We start from the raw sequence: 18,691 nt of genomic DNA on the forward strand, positions 1-18,691 counted from the left end.
GAGCAAATAATCGTATGCTTCTATGATGAGTTTTCCTAGGGTGCCAAATTGCGGCAGGTGTTAATTAGGGATGGGTACCGGTATCTGGTGCCTTTATGGCACCGGTTCTGACATAAACGGTAGTAACCAGACCGAAAAGCAGCGCACATTTCGGTGCTTTATTTCCTGAGATGTCATACACTTTGGATTCTAGCCAATCATTTTACCTTTCTGAGGATAGTAGGCGGGCCCAGGTACGTACGTTCTTTTAGAGCAGAGCTACAGATTAAAAATGCCCAAGGCGAAGCGGTCAAAAGTCTGGCTGTACTCCACAGCAAAATATGCAAACTCAGCAGCCTGCAACAAGTGCTTTAAGGTGATACTGTGCAAAGGAGGTAACTCCTCGAATCTGATGAAACACCTGGTGACGCATAGCGTTTTTTAAAAGCCGAGAAATGCACCGTATTTGATAGCTTGCTGCAAGACCTCACACCGTGCACATCTACTGCGGGTGGGTTGCCTGTTATCGGACCCGGAATTAGCAACATCCCCCAAGAACCCGAAGAGGAGAGTCCTGGCCCCTAGCCCTGCCAGTGTAGCAGAAATGATGACGGATGATGATGGCAGCAGCAGCCGTTCTTCTCTGAGTGAGTAGCTTAATATTGTTCGTGTGTAATTTACGTTGAGTAGGCTAACCACGTTATTAAACTAATGCATGTAAGGTGAACTAGCAAACACCGTCGTAGTTACATGCGGCTGTCTTCTTGTTTGATGGCAGATACTCCCTTCACTCTGGCCAAAAAGGCTAAAATGACCAAAGAAAAAGTGGAAAACAGCTAAACATGAGAGGTTTTTGGACAAAGTTTGTGTTTTTTTCCCATTGTTTAAGCACTGCTTCCAGCCAAGAGTGATACCATATATGACCTATAGCTGCAGAAAAGACTAACATTGTTATCTTTTTACATAAAAAGAGATAAGAGATAAGATAAGATACCTTTATTAGTCCCACGAGTGGGAAATTTTCAAAACAGCTAAACATGAGAGGTTTTTGGACCAATTTTGTGTTCTCCATTCTTTAAGCACCAGTTCGAGCACCGTTTAAGCACCGGCACCCTTTCAAAAGTACCGGTTTGGCACCGGTATCGGATAAAACCTAAACGATACCCATCCCTAGTGTTAATGAACGGTAGGACAGTGCACCACTATTTTGATAAATCTTCCTGAAAGACTTTTACATTCAAAACAAGGGTTTATGACCCTCTCTGAAATGGTTTTAGTGGTTCAGACTTTACCTTCAGGTGCATTGTTCCTGTCAACTGCTGTTTCTTAGTTGACATTACAAACTGATGAAACAGATACCTGAAAACACTTTACTAGCTGCTTCGTCTGGTTAGTGGGTATCAATTATTTCAGTTTTGAGAGTGCTAGGCCAGAAGAGCCAAGGTTTGAAGAGTCAGTGTGCTTATAAAGCTTTGAAAGTTACATAACCTGAACTTTATTGTGAACAAACCAAAGTCTTAACAAGCTCATTAAGGTCTGAGACCTCCGATCTCTTGGGGATACCTAAACAGTTTCTTTCCCTTTTTAAAACCCCCCCACCAAAATTAAACAACATAATGCACTAACTGTGATTAAAATGTGGATAATAACGGGTCACCTTTTACTTAATGCAAACTAAAGTTTGGTGCAGTTTAAAATTGCACAGGTTCTCCCACTTTTCCTAGGCATCAATGTCAAACGTAGGTGAAGGATAAAGATGTTTTGAAAGTTCACCGGCACGGACTGTGAAACCTGGGAGGTAAAAGCAGAGATCAAATCGGCACAGCATTATGAAATCAATTATTCATGCATGTTGAAGAGAGACGTCGTCAAAGTTACACCGCCTTGACGGCCCATCACTCCCGGTCAGATGGTCATACAGTGCAACAGATGTGGAAAATCAAGCTGTTCCCGTGCTGGTCTTTGTGAACATGAGCAAGCTTGCCAAGTCTAACCCACACTTGAGTCACTTAATACACTGAAAATGATGGACTGCTGCTGATGATTATGGTCTCGGCCTACACGTAAGATATTGCACTGAGCAGAGTATAATGTTGAGTATTACATGCTATGCAGTTACACTGTTACACACAAATAAATAATGAAAAAACACAATGACTTCAAGCTTACTGTTTCTCAAGGCAGTTTTATTTAATTAAGCAGGTCATGTCAGCTCTGCTCTGCTGACATGAGCTGTTTATCAGAAGTGTTAGCTTCTTTCTTATGATCAATTTATTTATCCACAGATTTGTATTTGAAGTGTTTTTCTTAGCAGAATAAAGTGACTCCACTGGAAATATACTGGAACAACCTTATGCTTTGTAATGATGACTAAATTACTCTTTAATCTTAAGCTAGGCAGATGTATACCGGACACAGTAAGGTTTACAATTTGGTCTAAGGATCCAAGAAGTAAGAAGTAATATGAAAGTAGGGTGAAACAGCAGTCTGGTCAAAACTGAGATACGTTGGCAAAAACTGCACCTGGGACAGAAATATGTTGCTTCTATGTGCAAAAAGAGGAAAAGTGAGCTTTACAAAGCAAGAAATATCTATCAGATTATTGCAGTAAAGATGTGAAATGTATGTTGTTGTTTTTCAAATCGAATTAGGTTAAACTGCCCACTAATTTGATAACTAAAGGGCTGTCACACCTATATTTGCATCTAAATTTAGTGTCACTTGTTGCATGGTGATTTGCACATTTGGAAAAACAAACATGGATTAGAATGTCATCAATGTAATGCAAATCATGTGTTTGGTTTTCTCTTCATCAGGAAGATTTTGTTTATTTATTTTTGTTATAATCGATAAAATGATACGATATGATATTCATATTCATACAGAACTTCTTGTTTGGTGGAAATTTTGACTTAAACTTCCACATGGCATTTAATAACATGTCTATCAGACAGCAAAGCCATGTCTGTAATATTGGCACAATCTTTAGGATCTAAAATGTTGTTGTGAGTACAGCCCCTCAAGAAACAACAACACGATCACGTTTAAACAACATAAAAATGCAGCTGTGTGTGTGGGATGGAGTGAACTTACAGGTAACTGTTTCTCCAGGCAGTTGTTGAAATTCTTGGTTTGATTGGGCTTCAGCTTCTTGAGAGGGATTCGCGTTTCCCCGATGAACTCATTGTGGCGGAATTTGTCCTCATCACACACTGAAATCCTGAGATGACAAGAACAGAGAAGTGTAGGAGGACATGAGTAGAGCGAGGTTTAGGTTAGGCTTTGTTGCTGAGAGGAGGCTTAAAGCCATAAAACCAGTCATTTTCCACCATCCACCTTCACAGGGCTTCAATTTGTACTTTGTAGTCACAGCTGCTAAATCTGTAGGACCACAGCACTCAGAGCACTGAAGCTACAACCAAGTAGTTCTGCAGGGATCATTGTCAGACTCTATCAGCATGACAGGAAATGATGAGATAATTATACACGAGGACGCGTTCAACCGTGCACGGATCAAAAGATTCAAACATACTAAGATGGAAGGGGAAACTCTACGTGAGAAGACGTTGAGAAAAATTTGACATCATGTCAAAGTCATTTAAGACCCAGTCACGAATTCATCTTGAACACATCTCCATTTGCTCGTCTTATTTACTCAATTAGTGCAGCACGAATCGAACTGTGCTGTGGCGCATTGTCCTTTCCGCCTGTTTACTGACTTCTATTATGTGCCCACTTTGCATTTGTTTCCACTGAACACACAAACAAAACAAATCCTCTTTTCAGTGCAAGACGGCGTCCTTTCTTAACAACAATAAAGACGTGGATTTATAATATAACACAGTAGGCTACAGTCATAAAAGCTAATGATTGATGGGGAACCGAAAGGTCTCTTGCAGTCAAAAGGTGCACGGGGCCACAAAATGAGCTTTGTGTTTTACTGGAGATCTATATTCTTCGCCAGCATTTCATTAAGTTTATAATGAAAGCCAATTATTGGTGCTCTCTGCAGACCTATGCTTTCAATAAATGCAGAGAGCGCCCACCGCCCTAACATGACATGATTCACACTCACGGCTCCAGCATGCCTGTGTTGGGGAATACTGTTTGTTTCAAGTGCTTTTCCGCTGCATAATCAGCTGCAATACTGAGGAAAACATGCAGCCTTTAGGAACCGCACAGCGTTAGGATGTTGTATGTACGTTAATATGCATCACTAATACAGTAGACTGTATGGGACGTGATGCAATCAGACTCTCAGTGAAAATAACTGGACAGGTGCTGAATTCAAATTTCAGTTTCCAAGAAGAAATAGGTTGCGCTGTTTTGGAAGCATGGATGCTTTTCTCACAGTCTATTGTTTCTGGAAAATGGTTAATAAAGGTGTTTTCTGTGTGTGAATAGATCTTTTGGCTTGTGTGCACAGTGTCTGTCACATCTCATCTCTGCTACATTTGCTTCAGGCCTTCATTGTTGTTGTGGCATTCAGTCCAGTAACAATACAGTATTTTTTTTCTGCTCCGCAACACAAAATAATCAGCAAAATACAGTCACATATTTGCAGCGCGTCGATAAGGTTGACAGTCGGTCACTGCAGTCCAGCAATTACTCCAGCTGTCCCAGAAGTACAGCGAGCGCTTTGCAGCTTATATTGTGTAGTAGGAAAGCATGTTTTCACAAAATACATTTAAGCTATTAGAAGTAATGCAATAAAACTTTTGCAAACATTCTGTGATGATTTGGTAGTCACTTGTGTAAACTTATGGAGGTGATAAAAAATGTTTTGTGTCCCTTGTTTCTGTCTTGTTTGCTGGACAAATGGAGGACAAAGTGACAGGCCTAAAAAAACAGTATCTGAAAGTCACGTCCTGAGGAAATGCGAAAAAAATACAGCAAACACCTGACATAGAACCAGCGAGATGCATCGGGCTCTTCAGCTGATCCACCTACTGTTTGTTTATGCCTCATCAGAAATGGCCTCAGTGGAAGGGGAGCAGTGAAGAAGCCATTCTTGAGGAAGGGAAACAGGAAGAAAAGAGGTGAAGTTTGCCAAATTAAACAAGAACCAGACTGATCATCAGGTCTTACAGAGGAGGTCCAGAGAAGGTCAGGAGAGCGATATGACTGTGAGGGTCTAGAGCCACCTGAAAAACATGGCGTCTGTCGTGGTTTGGGGCTGATTTCAGCCATTGGTGCAAAATTCAATAGAATTATAAACGCAAAAAGGAACCATCTGATTTTAATCCATCACACAATACCATCATGAAAGACTAAAAAACTACTTGGATAGAAGAAGACACAGAGGAACACTATCAGTCACAGACTGGTCTCCTCAGAGCCCAGATTTCAACAATACTGAAGCAGTGTGGGATCGTGACAGACAACAGAAGAACAACCAGCTAAAATTCAAAGAAGAGCTTTGAATGTCCTTTAAGAAGGCTGGAGACCCAGTCCTGAAGACTACTTAAAGAAATTGTAAGAAAGTTCGACTGTGTTGAAGAACAAAGGTCATCATACCAAATACTGAAAAGCTCATTAGAACTGTAGCTTATACTGTAGCTTCATGCATGCTTGCATGTTTCAATAAATCATTGCACCCATTTCTAATCTTCCTAGATAAATATGAAGAAGTTTTTGCACAGTACTGTATCTAGATAAACATTGTATTTAATGGCAAAATGTTAGCAGCATAAAACATTCCCATTAGTGTTAACTGATTGTAAGAAGAGAGACTTTCAGAGAAACCTCACTTCTTAGCACGGGCTTGCTTCTTAGTAAGCGCTTGCTTCTCAGAATGGGCTGGAACTCTTTGAAGACATTTTGAACACCGCTTTGTCGTTTGGCATCTGTGCCCTGACATATTGGGTTATGGCATTTGTGAGATCTGTCTGTCACCACCAGTTTCTCATGTTTTAAATAAGATTACAGCTGTGAAGAGGAGTATTTTACCCCAAACAACAGTCGAGGTTTTAGTGAAATTAGAAAAAGCAGGCAAAAAAAAAAAAAAGAAGTTACAGTTTAACTAAGTTCAACAACCTCAACAATTACAATATCTCCCTATGAGGAGCACTTGGCAACTGTGGAGAGGGCGAACTCCCTTTTGACAGGAAGAGACCTCCAGCAGAGCCCAAAAGGACATAAATAGGGATCTTTAATAAATTAAGTCCCAAAGGTAACTTGAGGTGTGAATACCAGACCTTCAAAGAGAAAACAGTTAAGTGGAGATTATGTGATTATGTGCAAAATATCCACTTCCACATGGAAACACAAAAGATGATTTCAGCACTGTCAAGGGCAAGAAAACCCTATTACTCTAAAAAAAATATAGAAATGATGGCCAATCAGAAGTCTGGAGATAATGGTTATTATTATCAAAGTTGAACAAAGAGCGAGAAGTCTTACGTTTGGAGAAAATCGTCTCATGCAAACAGTAACATGGTGCAAGTCTGTTGTCGAAAAACAAGATAAACATGCACATGCACAGTAAACAGTATTTACATGTGGACAATGCTCTAAAAATTGGGCGCCCTTTCAATGAGTGCATGTCAAATGTCGGCTCAAGGGGTCAGTTTAGATTCGTGGGTGGACCTCGGCATGCTGCTAACGGAAAAACAACTTTTGCAATGCTTTATTTTACAAGGGTGTATTTTAATATAAAACATGTAAAACATCCCTAACCACCCAGACTAGTGGGGACTTTTTCCAGCTTTTTGAAGTAGAAACACACCTGTGTGTTATTTCAGGAACAACACTTTTTTTCAGAGAGGAGGAACAAGCAAACCAAAAGGATCATTAAGCTGAGGACTTGTTCCACCCACATTTATCTTGAGGAAGGGAACTGGAGGACAAATCGATGGAGCCGGTAAATGAAATGCTGTGAAAGTCCCTGAAATGTTTTCACGGCATTCCAGCACATAACATTAACTCTAGAAACACATTTGCGACTGGGGTGCTTGGGGGTAAGTGAAGACAAAAGCAAACTGAAATCCTCCACTGCATACGGCCCACCTGGGATGTACGAAATGATTATGCATATGATTGCATAACCTACCTCCGCCACTTGATTGTACAGTGTTAACACTTTGGTAAAAATACAGGAGCAAAGAATGGTGAAGTAATAAAAACAAAATGCTTTCATTGCATAAGGGCACCGCATTTATCTCAGGAAGATGGAGTTTTAGTGTGTTCTCAGGTGTTGTAGTGAAACACAAATAACCAAACAAACAGGAAGTCCTCTCACCCAAACAGAAGTGCTATTTGGAAATCTGACAAATGAAGGATTTCCCAACTGTTATTACGATCTGAAGCTATTCCAGACTCGGCATGCAAACTCGCAGTGAAAAGGAAGAAAGAGGAAAAGCAACATCATCATTCACTTCTGCTTGAGAGGCTGTGGTTAAACACAGGCTGTAATGTAGTTAGTCTAAAACAGAAACCAAGAAGAAGAGAAACTGTCAAACATCACTGCTCCCTGAAAATGATCTTCTGAAGCCTTTAAAAACAGATCCACGGCAGCTAAGCACACCAAAACAACAAAAGACAGATTTATTCTATCCCTCTCTGCCTTTCAACTCTCCCTTCTATTTTTCTTCTTGTTCACTACACACACCCTTTCCCCCTTATATCCGTCCTTATAAGATGTGTTTGTTATTTTCTTACTTTGTCTTCTATTTCCCCTTCACTTCCTTTCGTTCTTTGGTTAAGTTTTATTTTCTTCCATTTTCTTCCTCTTGCCTATTATTCCTCTATTTTCATTTTTCTCTTCCTTCCTTGTATCTCTTGCTACTTCCTTTCTTCCTTGTTCCATTCCTTGCTTACTCTGTTCCTTCCTTCCTTTGGCTCCTTCCCTTTAAACCTTCTTCCACCCTTCCCCATTTTTTCCTGCCTCTTCCTTTCTTCCTTTCTTCCTTTATTCCTTCTCTTCTTCCTTGCCTCCTTGGTTCCTTTCTTGCTTTCCCTGCTGCTTCTTTCCTTACATTGCTTTTTCCATCCATCCATCCCTCTATTCATCTTTCCAACCTGTATTCCTTCCTTACTTACCTCACTATGTAATGCTCCCTTATTTTCTTGCTTCCTTACTCGTTTACCCTTCTCCTTCTTTTTTGGGGTTTCTTCCTTACTTCCCTTTAACTTCTTTCATCCCACACCCCCCTTCCTTCCTTCCTTCCTTCCTTCCTTCCTCCAACGCCCCCTTTCTTCCTTCTTTCCTCCCTCCCACACCCAGTTCCTTCCTTCCTTCCTCCCTTCCTTCCTTCCTTTCTTCCTCCCTTCCTTTCTTCCTCCCAAGCCTCCTTCCTTCTTTCCTTCCTTCCTCCCACACCCCCTTCCTTCCTTCCTTCCTTCCTTCCTCCCACGCCCCCTTCCTTCCTCCAACACCCCCTTCCTTCCTTCCTCCCACACGTCCTTCCTTCTTTCTTTCCTTCCTTCCTCCCACACGTCCTTCCTTCCTTCCTCCCACGCCCCCTTCCTTCCTTCCTCCCACACCCTCTTCCTTCCTTCCTTCCCTCCTCCCACACGTCCTTCCTTCCTTCCTCCCATGCCTCCTTCATTCCTACCCCCATGCCTCCTTCCTTCCTTCCTCCCACGCCCCCTTCCTTCCTTCCTCCCACACCCTCTTCCTTCCTTCCTCCCACACCCCCTTCCTTCCTTCCTTCCTTCCTTCCTCCCACACGTCCGTCCTTCCTTCCTTCTTTCCTTCCTTCCTTCCTTCCCTCCTCCTACACGTCCTTCCTTCCTTCTTTCCTTCCTTCCTTCCTCCCATGCCTCCTTCCTTCCTACCCCCACGCCTCCTTCCTTCCTTCCTCCCACACCCCCTTCCTTCCTTCCTTCCCTCCTCCCACACGTCCTTCCTTCTTTCTTTCCTTCCTTCCTCCCACACGTCCTTCCTTCCTTCCTACCCCCATGCCTCCTTCCTTCTTTCCTTCCTTCCTCCCACACCCCCTTCCTTCCTTCCTTCCTCCCACACCCTCTTCCTTCCTTCCTTCCCTCCTCCCACACGTCCTTCCTTCCTTCCTCCCATGCCTCCTTCATTCCTACCCCCATGCCTCCTTCCTTCCTTCCTTCCTCCCACACCCCCTTCCTTCCTTCCTTCCTCCCACACCCCCTTCCTTCCTTCCTCCCACACCCCCTTCCTTCCTTCCTTCCTTCCTTCCTCCCACACGTCCTTCCTTCTTTCCTTCCTTCCTTCCTTCCCTCCTCCTACACGTCCTTCCTTCCTTCTTTCCTTCCTTCCTTCCTCCCATGCCTCCTTCCTTCCTACCCCCACACCTCCTTCCTTCCTTCCTCCCACACCCCCTTCCTTCCTTCCTTCCCTCCTCCCACACGTCCTTCCTTCCTTCCTTCCCTCCTCCCATACGTCCTTCCTTCCTTCTTTCCTTCCTTCCTCCCTCCCATGCCTCCTTCCTTCGTTTTATTTCTTCATTTGTATCCATATGTCCAACCACTCCTTTCTTCTTTTTTCCACATCTTTCATCCCTTTCTTCTCTTTCCATTCATTAAGTGGACACACGTGAGTAGCACTGACAGTACCTGAGTGTTTTGCGGACCATATCCTCATCAGTGATGCCGTAGTAGGTCAGGGTCTCATTCCAGACTGGGTTGAGTGTATTGTGCAGGGTCTTGGTTCTGAGTTTATTGGCCTGAAAGACAAACAAGGAAGACTGTGATTAAAAAGAGCTGAACATCATTCATGAGTGAAAAACACTGAGCTCCTCCTACAGCTCAGGAGAGCTCATCCCTCAGGTGTCATTTTCATTGAAGAACTGACAGAATTATATAAACATCCTTGAAAACGTACAAAGCCTCTCTGCCAGGGTGAAAATTTGTCAACGCGTTGACGTCTGGTGCCACGCATGCAAACACGAGCTCGGTGCTGCTGCATACTGAACGCTGTCAGGAATGAAATATCAGCAGCAGACTGCATTTACATGAAGTGACAGGCATAATCAAAGCATGGCAGGAAGTGGGTAAAAACACTGAGAACAATGTGATGAATGCTCTGAAGTTAAAAGATAGACACCATGGTTGTTCTGGCTCAGTGTGATTCTGTTTCTGTCAACAGCACATTTTTGAGAAAACAATTTTCCAGTCACTGACCTTTCACTGGGATTAAATCTTTATACTTAAAAAACAGTCTGAAACAAAAACAAATGCACCACCTAACCAGCTAATACCATACACAACTTTAAATTAATATTTTCATAACTGATGCCTGCTGTGAGTGTATGGCACTGAAGTCAGGAGGTGAAGAGCTAAGATTAGGTCAGTACAAAGACACGGTGGTCGAAAACATACACTGTATATAAAAGATGGATCCAGGCACAGTGACAACTCCTACTACTGTTTTGAATCCTGGACTTAAACATATTTGCCATATTTTTTCAAACCAGATATCACAATTGACATGACAGGGCTTGTTAGTCACAAAGAACCCACAATGCAAACAGCACATACTGCTTTCTTGTCCTTTTTGACTGCAATGGTGAGCATAATCTACAAAATATGTTTTAACTGACATCTGAAACCTCAAACACAAGTTCATAATCACATCAAGTGTTTTTGAACTTGTGTTCAATTTACATTTTCAGTTTACAGATTTAAAGTCATGAAAGAGAAGCCCCTTCACATTTATAGCTCAGGTGCTTGGACCGGTTCTTCTATAGCGCCTTTTTTGACATTCAAAGAGCTTTGCACAGCTCGCCTCATTCACACAGGCACTGCTTTCTATCTAACATTAACACTGCATCAGAGAGCAACTTGACGTTAGTATTTTGCCCGAGGATATTTGGCATGCAGACTGGAGCAGACAGGGATCAAACCACCAACCTTCCAATTAGTAGATGACCTGCTCTACCACCTGAGCTACAGCCACCCCATCAAAGATTCTTTGCTGCAAGCTGAAATTGATGAAGCATTAACACATATTATGCTACTCCTGATAGTCTTTTAGTGAGGTGGCCTGAGTGCTTCCTTTGTTGGGAAGCTTTCCACACATGTTTAACCTGTAAGCCTCGCCTGAGTGGGCCAGAGGCAACAAGATTAGCCTTCACCTGCAGAAGGGTTACAGCATATTCATCTTGAATCATACTTGGTATTAATGTCTGTCTCTCTTCCACAGCATGTCTTTTATCCTTCAGTCTTCCTTCTCGCTCCCCAACCGGTCGCAGCAGATGGCCCCGCCCCTCCCTGAGCCTGGTTCTGTCGGAGGTTTCTTCCTGTTAAAAGGGAGTTTTTCCTTCCCACTGTCACCAATGTGCTTGCTCATAAGGGGTCATATGATTGTTGGGTTTTTTCTCTGTATGTGTTATTGTAGGGTCTGCCTTACAATATAAAGCACCTTGAGGCGACTGTTGTTGTAATTTGGCGCTATATAAATAAAACTGAATTGAATTGAGCTGATCTTGGCTGCAGTGTCCCCCAATGGCTCTCTTCAATTCTTTGGGCTCTAAGCTGATCTTGTTTTTTGTACACTTGGATAAAAGAATCGTGTCTGGATAAGTGTAGTTACTAACACCTCTTCTAGGAGAAAGCTCGGTGCAACGGTCAGGTCAGGTTCTTGGCAGTTGTTCTTGCCTTTGGAGCCTCGTCTACTTCCAAATTTCTAAAATCTAAAAACTTTGAGTGGCTGCACCCGGTGTGTATTAGCTTTGACCATCTTAAAAACTGTTTATAGCACCGGCTTTACATACAGGTCTCGACAAGCAAAACTTTCAAAGTTATTTTTAAAGCTTTGAATAAAAGCATTTTCTGCTCTTTCACAGAGTCTGACAAGTAGCTTCAGCTGAAGACATTAAAGCAGAATATATTTTTGAGTTTGATGAATAGATCTGAATGCTTTCTTTAAAACTTTTCATCTGAGTTTGACAAAAGCACATTTTCTGGCACACAACTTGGCCCTTTTAGTTTTCTTTCACTGCTCTCGTAACAATGTTTTTGGCTCCAATTCAGTGAAAAAGCCTTAAAAATATACTGCACTCTACCTGCTTAATGCCAAGCGGCAGACAGACGCGGTCAGACATTTCCCTCAGGAGGTGGTGAGGAACAAAACAGAGCTAAAATAAGTGTGTACAGACATGTGCTGCTAAAGGTGACACATTAAAAGATGTAAATCTGTGATCAAAGTACTTCAAGTACAAATCAGCCGTTGCTCCTTCCACTGGGTGTATGAGACATGAGTCCAAACGTCAGACAGTGGCTTGTTTAGTAAGATCTGCATCGCTGTTTATTGGAGCAGCCATCAGACGTACACTTTGTCACTTCATCGATTGCAAATTAGCAAGGTGATGAAAATCGCTGTGACAAGTGACGCGGCTTTATCGGCGGAATATTGTTTGGGGAAATCCTGGGAGCACGCTGCTGACATGATGAGGATGGAGACCCTGTGCCATGTGTGAGGACATGTGAGTTTGTTGAATTTAATCAATTAGCTGCTGTGATTATTTGCAAGTCTGATGGCAGGGTTCCACATAACAAGGCTCTCGCTGATTGTTTCTCCCTCAATCAGCGGTTGTTTCCCCCGAGGAAGGCTGTTGAATAGGCACACACACACTATGTGTATATACACACACACACACACACACACACACACACACACACACACACACACACACACACACACAGTGACTGTTCAAAATTATTTTTTTAAGGCTGATAGCAACATGTTTTATAAAAAATCATTTTAATAAACTCGTTTAATTTAATTTGAAAGCTTTCATGGTTTTCATTAATTATTCATGTATTTCCTCCCTTCTTTCTGTTGTTCCAGATTTTTGATCTTATTGAATAAAATGTCTCTGAAGCATTAGAGTAGTGCACCGGATGCCGAACAAATGAATGGAATCAGACAGATTGTGGGAACGTGGGTACTGATGGTTAAAAATATACTGCGTAATTCAAAAGTCTTCAAATCAAATTCAGCAAAGGTTATTTGTTCTGTCCTCATAATTTTCCACTACTGTTGCATGGCAACAAAAATGCTAACTGATTACCAGTACAGCACACAGACTGTATACCAAAGATGGCTGTAGTCACTGTGACATCACCTTTCACTATCTTGGTATTTTGGATTTGGACATGATGACAAAATGCTGAATCTGAGTGAGAATAGAGGGACACCACACTCATAGGGTAACACGCTGTCATGGTCCGGGTTAGTGCGGCTCCGCCCCACGTGCTGGTGATTCCACCTCGGGGCGGAGCCGCCGCGCCTCCTTGTCATCACCTCAACTGCGAGTAATCAGGTTGCGGGCTTTTTATGACCAGCGTTCTCATGCACTCCCCGCCAGAACATCTACTAAATCACTATCTCCTGGACGTCAGTGCTTTCTACTGTCACAGCTGCTGTTTATCCGCTGGTCAGCTCGCAGCTTCTCCATAACTCTTTACCTGCCTGCCCCCCCGCTTGGCCTCGGAAATTAACGGAGCTTCTTCCTGGACTCACCTGTTCTCGCACCCGGACCACTACCCCCCCTTCCACGCTTTGTTTTCGCCTGCATCCAATGACTGTAAGATCTCTTTTCCCTGCCTTCATCTCACGGTTCCTGCTCCGGATGTTACCCGGTGTCAGGTTCCCCCCTCCGGTCCACGACAGCCCCAAGACTCCCTCACGGACCCCACTCCTCTGGTAACCCAGTGATAACTCAGCATTCCACTTTTAGTTTGGATAGTTCAGTCCGTCAGTTTGTGGTGTCTCTCTATGTGTGACTTTAAAGCGCCTGAATTCTGCTCGTAGATTAACAGCATATTTCTGTTCTTAGTATCTTCGTGAAAGAAGAAGTAGTATTGCGTTCATAGTATTGCGTTCATAGTATTGCGTTCATAGTATTGCGGCTGAGTGCCCGCTCACAGTATTTATCCCCTCAAGGAGTTAAGTTGTTTTTGTTTCAGCGAGGCAATGCTAATTCTGCCTCCCGTAACGTATTAAATATTCTGTCTTGCCTTTCTTAGATGTGTTTAGATGTGTTCAGCATCCTTGTGCATTTAGTCTTGCTCTTTGAATTCTGTAATAAAGTTAACTTTGCTCACAGTTCCTGCGTAACTGAGTAGTGTCCGCATCCGAGTCCATTTCCTTGTGTTTGGCTGCTTGGCCGTGACACACGCTTGTTAATCACATATTCAGCTTTATTTATTGTTCTGAGTTAAATCCAATGAGGGCTGTCAAATAAATGCTCTTTATGCTGCAAAGAGAACTTATCAGTTGCAGTCTATCATGAATACTAATGAGATGTTAACAGGCCTTGGCCTTGGCAAGTTGAATGGCATTATAGAACCTTCAGCACCACTCATTAAAAGACTGAAGTGAGTATATGTATATATTTGAGGGCATATGTACGTTTTTGACCGAGTGTGGATTAGAGAAACTCCAATCTAATTTTCATGCCCGTGTGTGCAAACTTCTTACCACAACTGTATATAAAGACTCTACATGCCACCGCAACCCAGGGACACACAGAGGTGTTTACCAGCACAGTATTTGCATATAAGGTGTGCAGATACTGTGCATACCTTACAATGGTAAATTTCAAAACTATTTTCCAGTATAGGAGCAGAAAACGTACATGAAATATAAATAAATATGGGAATGAGTGATAACAGCTCCTCCTGCATTATGTGAAAGTCAAGGTGTTGTTGTTTTTGGTGGGGCACCTTGACTTTTCTACAAGCTTCTCATGGGAGTTACTAAGTGGATTGTTGACAGGATGTGAAGAGCAGAGGAAGTGGTCAGCTGAATTTCAATGCAGTCATATACACTGACTTGTGAGCAGGCATGTTGTTAAAACACAGTGAAGCAGCTAGATCTGAGGGTGTGATTTAATTAAAGGTTTGACTGGTTCAGATCCCTGAAATAAAGAAAAAAAAAACTTGGAGTTAGAGTGCTGCTGCTGGCTTTATCCACAGCCATGAAAGAAAGCAGTGAATTAAATAGATAATGAGTCCATTTGCAGAGGAGCTGTAGCTTTCTATTCCACACGTGTGATCAGCGTGCATTAATGGGGAAATAATTCACCGCCACCACCTGCTCATAGATGGAGGGCGGTGCTACAAATCAGCAACTGGTGTCACAAACATTTCCACTGTAGAGGCTAAAAAGGCTTTGCTCCATAGCTGATTATTCCAGCGTTTTTGCATGGATGTATAGATTGATAAGCTATACTTTAACTAGTTTTGTTTAAAAAGCCTGCACACCTGAATGAGGCAGAGAGAGAAGTAACAAGGCAAACGCAGAGGCCTGTCGAGCTGCAGATGTGCGCTGCAGTTTTATCACAGTTCAGTAATCGGCGCCCAAAAATTGCTCGTTTAAAACTCTGACATCTGTTATTTTTCTATAAAACTATTCAAGCTGAGAAAAATCTCACTGACATCGTCTTATTTATACCGCTTTATGCCCAACAGTGAATATGCTAATACTCAGTGGAACCAAACAACTAAACACAATAATGGCATAATGATGCACATTTTCTACACCATTAAACTTAAAGAGGAATTCCACTTATTTAGAAAAGGATGGTCTAAAATCAAAGAAGAAGAGACAGAAGTGGCTTTGCTTTCATTTGTTCCTTTTTGTTCCTTGTCATTCAGGGTGATCGTGGCTCAAGAGTTGGGAGTTCGCCTTGTAGTCGGAAGGTTGCCGGTTCGAGCCCCGGCTTGGACAGTCTCGGTCGTTGTGTCCTTGGGCAAGACATTTCACCCATTGCCTACTGGTGGTGGTCAGAGGGCCCGGTGGCGCCAGTGTCCGGCAGCCTCACCTCTGTCAGTGCGCCCCAGGGTGGCTGTGGCTTCAATGTAGCTGCCATCACCAGTGTGTGAATCTGTGGATGACTGTAAAGCGCTTTGGGGTCCTTAGGGACTAGTAAAGCACTATACAAATACAGGCCATTTACCATTTTTTGGGACAAGGTCTTATAACATGATGTTACACTTACCTATAGATATTTTTCTGTTGAAAGTAAAATGTAATTGTTAAAGGGACATAGTTATGCTGGGGGTGTTATGGGAGGACTGATATTTTTGATTTTATTTTTTCTCGCTGTAAAAATAACTAAAGGACTTTGCAGTCCTGTGAAAAACTAAGTGCATCCTTCCTGCTTCTTTAGGAATGAAGACAGTAAGTAGCAGCCATGTGCTTCTAGTCAAGTGCACTTGATTGACTGATTGTCAGCACCTCTTTAAATGCTGCAGTTTGGGTAGTTTGGTGATCTGGTCAACACAATGTTCCCAGGACTGAACATCCCAGCATACTTATCTCAGAGAAGCTGCAAAAAAACCCCAAGAGCTACAGCACATCCCAAACTCTACAGAGCTTAGTTAGCATGATGCTAAACTTCACAACAACTAGAAAAAGACTGACTGAAGAAATACAGTTTATCTGGAAAGGTTTCAAGGAGAAAGCTTCTCTCTAAAAAGAATATGGCAGCAAGATTTATTCAACAATGTCCTTTGGACAGATGAGATCAAAGCGGAGATGCTTGGACATAATGCACCATGACAAAGCTCCATGTTTGGAGAAAACCTAACACAGCATCAACTCAGCTAATTTTAATTGTCAGCACAGAGATGATGATTTAAGCCTGTTTTGCAGTCACATGACCTGTGCACCTTGCAGTCACTGAGTCGAACGTGAACTCCTCTGTATACCAAAGTACTCTAGGGTCAAATGTCAGGCTAGCTATCCTCTAAAACTTACATAAAATCATGGTACAGGGAAATAATCCTAAGCACAGTAGCCGATCTACAACTACATGGCTGAAAAAGAAGAATCAAGATGCTGCGAAAGCCGAGTCAAAGTCAAAAAGTGAATGATCAGGGACTTTAAGAGAGCTGTGAATAAATGATTGCCTGCAAACTTCAAAGAATCGAAGCAATGCCAAGACGAGTGAGCACAGTTTCCCCAAAAAGTAATAAAAATGATTACTCCAATTTACTTCTACTGCTACCTAAAGTGAAATCGACTCATGGGATTTAGTTATTTTTTCACAAGACTGCATATAATTCTAGAAACATTTTTCCACGAGTCTAAACCAAAACTATAATCTTTTCTTAACCCTAACTGAGCACCTTCCCTCATCTAAAACTAAGCAGGTTTTAGAGTGAACAAGTGAATGTGAACCTGTAACGCAAATGAAAATAGAATGAAATGGATAAAGCAAACATTACAGTTATGTGCTGGTCAATATTGCCATGGCTGGTGCATGTAATGTGACATCCATTATAAGAACACATTGGCTCTTTATAGCTAGCTACAACAAATTTGTGCTAGATAAAAAGCTTATTTTTTCCTTTCTTCACTTTCTAAACGAGTGAAGATAATCCGGGGTAAACGGTGAAGGACAGATGGTTCATGCACCTGCACCTGCCAGATATTTATATTTTCATTTTAAATTTCTGTACAACGTTTTAACAGTTTCCAAGGATGGTTTACTGTAACAAAACCATCTGAGACATCAGGTTGGAATCGGTTCCTACGAGGAAATTAAAATGCCAGGGAGGTTATGTTTTTGGTAGCCTGTGTGTGTGTGTGTGTGTGTGTGTGTGTGTGTGTGTGTGTGTGTGTGTGTGTGTGTGTGTGTGTGTGTGTCATTCTGTCTGTAAACACAATACAGTAGCTCAAAAACGCAGACAATCATTCAAAACACGAAATGTTTTCAATAAATGATGATAAAACTTTGCAGGGGTGTAGAATGGGGTCGTGTAAACAGTCCATTAAAATTTGGCTTATATCCACCAAGGTCTTCAAGGTCAGCAAATCAACAAAAAGCCTTTGTCATCATATAGAAAGTACTGTATAGAGATTTAAAACCTCTGACCAATTACTGAATATCTTTAAAAAACAAAATGAACATATAAGAAATACAAATCTTTCTCTTTAAAAGTTTGCGGTGTGCTTGTTGTTTTTAACCCTAACCCTTCCATCATCATCATCATAATTAAAATAATCCAATCATCAAATTTTATTATTATTATTATTATTATTATTATTATTATTATTATTATTATTATTATTATTATCATCATCATCATCATCATCATCATCATCATCATCATCATCAGCCACACTACTTCATTTTTAACACTGCGGGCTGTCAAAACGTCACCAACGCCAGTTTACACCATTCAGTCCGTCTCTGGACTTGACAGGTTTAATTTGGAACAATTACGGCATTTTATTGTGTCTGATTACGGTCATAATAACCTCCGTGAGTCTCATCGGAGGTGATCTGGCTTTATAGCAGAGCATGAAACTTCACTTCTGATTAGAGCGCAAGCAGACTTGACCTCTTTGTGTGGGTCCTAATGAGGGTCTTAGAATGAGCCTAATGATTATTTTGAGAATGATTGCAGTGAATCTTTGAGGAGGGAGAAGGTGACAGCATCTTGCTTTACTGGCACAAAAATGCAGAGGGATCTGTGATGCTGCCTGATGAGACAGGAGACAAATCCACGAGGCAGCATGCCCTCATGGAGAGTTTTTGACGTTGCAGTCAAATAATCCATGACATATTCATATAAATGTATGCGATTAACATGAAAGGAGTTGGATAGTTGGCATTAGCGCTGATGCCCTCGGCAGAACATATAAACAATGGAAAACCCCTTACATAAACTCCAAGTGGAAAATGATACAAGACAGTATGACACTATGAGAGCAGATCCTTTGTCAGACCCTAAAGATATTTGCCTAGTCTTCAGAAAGCACATTTAAAGGCTAAAAACTCCA

At 41.9% G+C, this 18,691-nt stretch overlaps 1 protein-coding gene across 2 annotated transcripts in view; it reads right to left on the reverse strand.

Annotated features, from left to right (window-relative positions):
- doc2b (double C2-like domains, beta) overlaps positions 1-18,691 on the reverse strand; it is a 193,814-nt gene that overhangs the window by 41,253 nt on the left and 133,870 nt on the right. For both annotated transcript variants that reach the window (XM_026183041.1, XM_026183042.1), the window contains 2 exons: positions 9,508-9,617; positions 3,073-3,199 (listed from right to left, as the gene is read on the reverse strand). In XM_026183041.1, coding sequence (XP_026038826.1) covers positions 3,073-3,199; positions 9,508-9,617 — 237 coding nt within the window. The remainder of the gene's footprint in view (positions 1-3,072; positions 3,200-9,507; positions 9,618-18,691) is intronic.

This window comes from Astatotilapia calliptera, chromosome 10 (assembly GCF_900246225.1).
Source record: "Astatotilapia calliptera chromosome 10, fAstCal1.2, whole genome shotgun sequence".
In the NCBI taxonomy this organism is placed as follows: Eukaryota; Metazoa; Chordata; class Actinopteri; order Cichliformes; family Cichlidae; genus Astatotilapia; species Astatotilapia calliptera.